An 8,587-nucleotide genomic window follows, 5' to 3' on the forward strand; every position below is an offset into this window, starting at 1 on the left:
GTCTCTATCTTTACATTTGTCTTAACTCAAGTCTGTCTCGTCCAACTGGAAACTTGGTAGACTTGTACATTTCATCTTTCCAGTTGTTTTTACTGAACTCAAGTCTGAGTCGTCTGACTGGAGACTTTGTCAACTGTGACATTTCTTCTTTACAGTTGTCTCGACTGAATTCGAGTCCAACTCTGACTGAAAAATTTGGTTGACTCTGCTGTAACGACTAGCAGTATTCTGCTGTCAGCTTGATGTCTTCTGTTGTGTCTGACGTATTTTTGCGCAGTTAAACCAAATAATGCAGAGTCAAAATTGCACAAGAAGACCACTTTGGCGACCAATTAAGATAGTTGGTCACCATAGACAGGTTTCTTAATGCTTGTGGCAAACGTTATCTAAGGGACTACCAAAACGTGTTCATATTGGGCAAGCCGTTCTTATGCAGAGGTGGTCTCTTGTACAGGTTTGACTATACGCAAAACAATAGTTGCCCAGAAACTTTGCTCAACGTTACGTTTCAGACGAAATCCTGGTCCATGTCAAATTGCTACATAAGTCCATGTTAGGGAGTGACTCGGAAGTTCTTTTGCTATCCAAGACGATATTTTATTACCGGTACCAATACTTGCTACATTATGTCTTTCAGGAAGCTCAGAGAGTTTTACTTCAATTTAATCCACATTATTATTACCCTGCGGAAACTAATGTTGAGACTTGGTAGTTTTCGTTGTGGTTTTGTGAACATGAAAATTCCAGTGTTTGCAAATTGTCATCTCTAACATATATTGATATTGGTTTGTACCATATGATGACTAGCTAATGTTGAATTTAACGTTATATCAATTCTTCCTATAGTCTTAGCGACTAAGATGCAGCTATGGGGTTTTTAAAGTCATATTTAAGATGGAAAGCTGAAATTGTATCTAAAGTAGCTCACTAGCATATTGTATGATGATTTTCAAAACTACTTTTTGACTTGTTTCATTTTCACTTTGTATGATTGAACAAGACTGACGATCTACTATTGTATATTATTATAATTATTATCGTACTGAAAACTATATTTTGGTAGAAGTAAAAAGAATACTGCCTCCTTCACGCACTAAAATCTGATGTTGACTATCTCAAAAGTGTAAATGTAAAATTTGTCGATTGTACATGGGAGCGTTAGACTTGCTGTGCTTTGGGCTCCTTTTTGTAACTACGGACTGAGGTTCACTTAAAACCCACACAGATTTAATTTATAATGATGACATCCTCTGATGCAAATAACTTGTTCTGCAATGATCAATGATCTGTTGTTAGACAGGTCAGTTTTAAAATCCCGTGACATGTACATGGCCTGATATTATGACTTGTGTGGTAGTTTTGGCAATGGGCTTTTCTATTTTGGTAGCCGAGTGCAAGCTTTGTTGTGTATTTTTACCCAGTTGTCAGGAGCAGCAAGATTTGTTGTTATAAAGGTCGAAATTAAAAAAAATAAGCACCATGATGTTATCAATAAACTAACTTTGTGTGGACTATCATTATAAGTTGTGTTTTTTTTTGTCCTCTAGCGCTATATTGCACAGCCTATTTGCCAGTGAATTTCATGCAATTATCCGACTGGTGCAATAATGCAAAGTTATCAAGCTGGACCGCACCGGTTTGGGATTTTAGGATTCTGTGCAGTTAACAGAAGTGTGCGTTAATCCGTTGTGCAATTAAGTGACTTCTACTGTACCTATGTTGAGTTCAGTTGTCACAGGTTGCAGCATCTGTTCTATATATTAAAGTGGTCACATTTAAATGGATCCATCTACGTATTTGGATAGGCGTTTGGTGGAATAGAAGAATCGCCTACAGTAGAAGCCGGTTAATTGCACAACGGATTAACACACACTTCTGTTAACTGCACGGAATCCCAAACCGATGCGGTCCAGCTAGATAATTTCGCATTATTGCACGAGCCGGATAATTGCATGGAATTTGCATGCAAATAGGAAGTGCAATTAAGCGGCTCCTAGAGTAGTACTCTTTTTACATCATGCTTTTTGGAGACCTCGGGTGTTTTGCTTCCTTCTTCCTAGTCAGTCACCGTGTTGCTTGCGTGTGCGGCTAACACAAGTGTTGATATCACTACTGTGTAACCTTCTTGTCTGATTGATGTATTAGTCCGCGAGTGGGCATCCTCAAATAGATCCTAGCCAAAAACTGAACGGCTGCACGGACGCATGTTTTTAGCGGTGAGAAATTCGGTTTTGGCCAGCCGAACTGATATCAAAAGTTAGATTGGTGAAAGCTTGCTTGTAACTGAAGAAATCAGCAGGTAAAGTTTGACAGCCGCGCGCTAGGTCGGAGGTACACAGTCCTGGGTTCTGAGTGGTGCGGTTGTACGCTAGCAAGGAAAAAGTGCCTTTTGCTGGGATTGACTAATTGTAGCTTGTAATTGCTATTAACAACAAACCTATGGATTCTAGTCATTGGTAATTTTTTTCTATTATATAGAGTAAATCTGCTCAACAGAGAATGAAAAATCTGCTGACATTTCATGTAGCTTCATTATAAAGGCGACCATGTAAAACACGAATTATAACCTAGAAGTCTATGGGAAGAAGAAACTCATCAATGAGACCTTAAATGAATATGAAAAATATTCATAAAAAAATCAACGATTTGCGCTGGAGCAAAAAATTGAAAAGGTTTTATAACCGGGAGCCAGCCCGCATTTTTTGGCTGCAGATTACTCCGTCTACCTATTTCCGTTAACATGGTAACGGACGAGTCTACATTTCCAAGGGGCGTAATTATTGTTATTTTTCTTGTATCGTACTCTACTAGATATATAAGCCATTTGAAAGAGGACTAAGGTTCTAAAGCTGTTTTTCTTGGTGTAAAGTACTTCCAAGTTATTTTTTTCCTTCTCCGCCTTGTCCCGAACGCGGCGCGGTCCCCGGCCATCAGCAGCAGTGCTCCTGTGAGCAGCACCTCCTTCGACGCATTCGGAAACAGCAGCCAGACGGCGAGCAACGACCTAGACGGCTTCGATCTCCTGGGATCGCGGTCCACGGGTGGTAGTGGTGACCTACTCGGGGGTGGCGTTTCCTCGCAGAACAACGTTGGCGCGTTTAACAGTCAGTCAGTCAGTCAGTCAAGTTTATTGCACAACGATTGTATCAGGTACAATGTATGGCAAGTAACATGTATAACTAGCAACTACGAACTATCTACATGAGTATACTAATCTAACATAATAGAAAATAAGGCGGCATAGTGTATTTTACATTGTTAAAGCACGACTTCTCTTTTGCATAGCATTATATATATATTGGCCTAGGTGGACAGATATGGAGTCGGGACATGATAGTATTACATTGAATATTTCTCTACTTGTATTAGGTAGTGTTGTTCTGTTGTTACACATGGTCAATAACTTTTTCCTTTCTTCATCATAACAAGGGCATATCATCAGGAAATGGTATTCATCTTCAATACTGTCTTTGCAGATGGGACACATTCTCTTTTCGGATGGTATATTTTTGTGACGACCCTTTTCAATTTCTAAACAATGTCCCTGGTGAACCTGGACAACCTGATCAGCCAGCCCGCCGCCCCGCCACCCGTGCTACCGCCGCCGGCGCAACCAGCCGTCACGAACCCCTTCCTCGGGATCGCGCCGCCCTCACAACCGCTCTCGCAACCGCCCCCGGCAGCCAAGCCGGTCAGCAACCCATTCCAGGCTCAGATGGTCAGACCGCCCACTATAAACCAGATGCGCTCGCCGCCCGGACCGCCCGTGCAGCCGGGACTGGTAGGACTGGGCGGTGCGGACGGCCTCCCACAACCGCTCCTCCCCATGGGAACCACAGCACAGCCGGCGCAGCCCACCAACCCCTTCTTATGAAACTGTGACTACGCTAGCGCTAGCTGTATAAGTGTGCATGGAAGAGGTACAAGGTGGTAATTCCGCTCAGCCAAAAACGCTCGCAGAAAAATGCGAGGGTGTTGAAACATTTTAAGAGGGGGGGAGGGGGATGCTAGCAAAATGTGACCGCAACAAAAACGTCCCAATCATTTCGCGTGATCAACTTTCAACTAGTAGGGTAAGACGTCGGCAATTGTACACTAAAGATTTGTAGAAGTGTGAATCGTAGAAAAAGTATGACATAGCCCAGCGTTTCTAGAGGAAAGGTCTGTCAGCTAGTAGAAGTGAATGAAGCATAAGATGTAGACAAGCCCTTGGTATTCTGTGCCCCCAGCACATGCGCTGTGTGTTTGTAAATATCTATCGTACAGTTTGGGTCTCGGATGCTGAAATGAGAGCTATGGTTCTTGTACTGAGATAGTGTGCTTTGCTTTCGAGTCTCAACCCACGATGTTACCGTACCAGTCGACTCCATTTTTGTAAGAAAAGGCGTGAGAAAATGCGACTACAAATGATATCACAGTCAGTGTGTTTCAACTACAAAGTGTGTTTCAACAGTTTTGAATGACATACTTTTAGTCTGGACTTGGACAACTCCATTCCGAGACTTAGGGAAGATGAAGGGAAGTGAAACACACCATTATGCAGATGGTAGGAATAATGCTTCTAAATTCACAGAGTCTGATGCTAACTGGATATTTTGAAATATGGTTTCGTAGTACATGTAAATTGACAATCAGGCTGTCCTAAGTTTGCACAATGCCAGGTGCTTTTAATTCTCATCTTCTCAGTCACTCCTTGCAGAAATGGACGCACTTTTCCAGCTGATATGTTTTTTTCTCCAAAATCTTGTGCAGCGAACATGTTTCAATGGTTTCTTCTTGCTTGATCTTTTCCATGTTGAGGATACCAACTTTCTGTGTCAGTGAGAGGGGACAGAATATTTTTGATCACAAGCAATGTTTTACAGGATAATACATAGTTGTAAACTTCTTTTCACAACACTGTTTTACAAACACTCAAAGTACAAATCTTCAGCACTTGAATCAAGCAGTATGGAAAAACAATGTTTGTTCAACAGCATTTTTACTTGTTTTAACTGTCAGAACAGGCATCAGACAGACTGAATTATATGTTTTACCATGTATGATGTAATATGAAAACTTAAATATTTAACAAAATGTACAAGTCTGCTCATATGTTATAACACCCTCACGGCATACCATTTCTTCATAACTTAAATGGTGCAAGCTGAAGACTGCTGCAAAATCTGTTTGGACACATTCTAAAGTAGAGCCACAAGAAAGTGTTGTAAGCTGACTTGTCTTACTGGAGACTCTGCTGTAACTTCCCAGCGAGACTTGATCATCTGACGTGTCTTCTTACCAGTATTTCTTTACTGAACTCGAGTCTGACAGGAGACTTGTTTGACTCTGTCGTTTCTATCTTTACATTTGTCTTAACTCAAGTCTGTCTCGTCCAACTGGAAACTTGGTAGACTTGTACCTTTCTTCTTTCCAGTTGTTTTTACTGAACTCAAGTCTGAGTCGTCTGACTGGAGACTTTGTCAACTGTGACATTTCTTCTTTACAGTTGTCTCGACTGAACTCAAGTCCAACTCTGACTGAAAAATTTGGTTGACTCTGCTATAACGACTCGCAGTATTCTGCTGTCAGCTTGATGTCTTCTGTTGTGTCTGACGTATTTTTGCGCAGTTAAACCAAATAATGCAGAGTCAAAATTGCACAAGAAGACCACTTTGGCGACCAATTAAGATAGTTGGTCACCATAGACAGGTTTCTTAATGCTTGTGGCAAACGTTATCTAAGGGACTACCAAAACGTGTTCATATTAGGCAAGCCGTTCTTATGCAGAGGTGGTCTCTTGTACAGGTTTGACTATATGCAAAACAATAATTAGTACCCAGAAAGTTTGCTCAATGTTAAGTTTCAGACGAAATCCTGGTCCAAGTTAAATCGCTACATCAGTCCCTGTCAGGGAGTGACTCGGAAGTTGTTTTGCTATCCAAGACGATATTTTATTACCGGTACCAATACTTGCTACATTATGTCTTTCAGGAAGCTCAGAGAGTTTTACTTCAATTTACTCCACATTATTATTACCCTGTGGAAACTAATGTTGAGACTTGGTAGTTTTCGTTGTGGTTTTGTGAACATGAAGATTCCAGTGTTTGCAAATTGTCATCTCTAACATATATTGATATTGGTTTGTACCATATGATGACTAGCTAATGTTGAATTTAACGTTATATCAATTCTTCCTATAGTCTTAACGACTAAGATGCAGCTATGGGGTTTTTAAAGTCATATTTAAGATGGAAAGCTGAAATTGTATCTAAAGTAGCTCAATAGCATATTGTATGATGATTTTCAAAACTACTTTTTGACTTGTTTCATTTTCACTTTGTATGATTGAACAAGACTGACGATCTACTTTATTGTATATCATTATAATTATTATCGTACTGAAAACCATATTTTGGTAGAAGTAAAAAGAATACTGCCTCCTTCACGCACTAAAATCTGATGTTGACTATGTCAAAAGTGTAAATGTAAAATTTGTCGATTGTACATGGGAGCGTTAGACTTGCTGTGCTTTGGGCTCCTTTTTGTAACTACGGACTGAGGTTCGCTTAAAACCCACACAGATTTAATTTATGATGATGACATCCTCTGATGCAAATAACATGTTCTGCAATGATCAATGATCTGTTATTAGACAGCTCAGTTTTAAAATCCTGTGACATGTACATGGCCTAATATTATGACTTGTGTGGTAGTTTTGGCAAGGGGCTTTTCTATTTTGGTAGCCGAGTGCAAGCTTTGTTGTGTATTTTTACCCAGTTGTCAGGAGCAGCAAGATTTGTTGTTATAAAGGTCGAAATTAAAAAAATAAGCACCATGATGTTATCAATAAACTAACTTTGTGTGGACTATCATTACAACTTGTGTTTTTTTTTTTGTCCGCTACCACTTCACAAAGGTTGATACAGTAGAGGTCGCTTTATTGCACAGCCTATTTGCCAGTGAATTTCATGCAATTATCCGACTGGTGCAATAATGCAAAGTTATCAAGCTGGACCGCATCGGTTTGGGATTTTAGGATTCTGTGCAGTTAACAGAAGTGTGCGTTAATCCGTTGTGCAATTAAGTGACTTCTACTGTACCTATGTTGAGTTGTCGTCACAGGTTGCAGCATCTGTTCTATATATTAAAGTGGTCACATTTCAATGGACCCTTAAAGGTATTTGGATTGGCGTTTGGTGGAATAGAAGAATTGACTACAGTAGAAGCCGGTTAATTGCACAACGGATTAACACACACTTCTGTTAACTGCACGGAATCCCAAACCCGTGCGGTCCAGCTAGATAATTTCGCATAATTGCACGAGCCGGATAATTGCATGGAATTTGCTGGCAAATAGGAAGTGCAATTAAGCGGCTCCTAGAGTAGTACTCTTTTTACATCATGCTTTTTGGAGACCTCAGGTGTTTTGCTTCCTTCTTCCTAGTCAGTCACCGTGTTGCTTGCGTGTGCGGCTAACACAAGTGTTGATGGCACTACTGTGTAACCTTCTTGTCTCATTGATGTATTACTCCGCGAGTGGGCACCCTGAAGTAGATCCGAGCCAAAAACTGAACGGCTGCATGGACGCATGTTTTTAGCGGTGAGAAATTCGGTTTTGGCCAGCCGAACTGATATCAAAAGTTCGATTGGTGAAAGCTTGCTTGTACCTGAAGAAATCAGCAGGTAAAGTTTGACAGCCGCGCGCTAGGTCGGAGGTACACAGCGCTGGGTTCTGAGTGGTGCGGTTGTACGCTAGCAAGGAAAAAGTGCCTTTTGCTGGGATTGACTAATTGTAGTTGTAATTGCTATTAACAACAAACCTATAGATTCTAGTCATTGGCAATTTTTTTCTATTATATAGAGTAAATCTGCTCAACAGAGAATGAAAAATCTGCTGACATTTCATGTAGCTTCATTATAAAGGCGACCATGTAAAACAATAATTATAATCTAGAAGACTATGGGAAGAAGAAAATTATCAATGAGACCTTAAATGAATATGAAAAATATTCATAAAAATCAACGATTTGCGCTGGAGCAAAAAATTGAAAAGGTTTTATAACCGGGCGCCAGCCCGCATTTTTTGGCTGCAGATTACTCCGTCTACCTATTTCCGTTAACATGGTAACGGACGAGTCTACATTTCCAAGGGGCGTAATTATTGTTATTTTTCTTGTATCGTACTCTACTAGATATATAAGCCATTTGAAAGATGACTAAGGTTCTAAAGCTGTTTTTCTTGGTGTAAACTACTTCCAAGTTATTTTTTGCCTTCTCCGCCTTGTCCCGAACGCGGTCCCCGGCCATCAGCAGCAGTGCTCCTGTGAGCAGCACCTCCTTCGACGCATTCGGAAACAGCAGCCAGACGGCGAGCAACGATCTAGACGGCTTCGATCTCCTGGGATCGCGGTCCACGGGAGGTATGGGCGACCTACTCGGGGGCGGCGTTTCCTCGCAGAACAACGTTGGCGCGTTTAACATGATGGGGCTCGACCAGGGTTTACCGATGCAGCCGGGCGGCAAGCAGAAGACGCCGGAGACGTTCCTTGGCGAGAACTCGTCACTGGTGAACCTGGACAACCTGATCAGCCAGCCGGCCGCCCCG

The 8,587-nt window shown here is 41.2% G+C and overlaps 1 protein-coding gene across 1 annotated transcript in view; it reads left to right on the forward strand.

Moving 5' to 3' along the window:
- The first annotated feature begins 3,538 nt into the window (after positions 1 to 3,538).
- LOC118428632 (epsin-1-like) overlaps positions 3,539 to 8,587 on the forward strand; it is a 6,164-nt gene continuing 1,115 nt past the window's right edge. Inside the window, exon 1 of the mRNA XM_035838738.1 lies at positions 3,539 to 3,709. Within this exon, the coding sequence (XP_035694631.1) occupies positions 3,539 to 3,709 (171 nt within the window). The remainder of the gene's footprint in view (positions 3,710 to 8,587) is intronic.

This window comes from Branchiostoma floridae, chromosome 13 (assembly GCF_000003815.2).
Source record: "Branchiostoma floridae strain S238N-H82 chromosome 13, Bfl_VNyyK, whole genome shotgun sequence".
NCBI classification, from domain to species: domain Eukaryota; kingdom Metazoa; phylum Chordata; class Leptocardii; order Amphioxiformes; family Branchiostomatidae; genus Branchiostoma; species Branchiostoma floridae.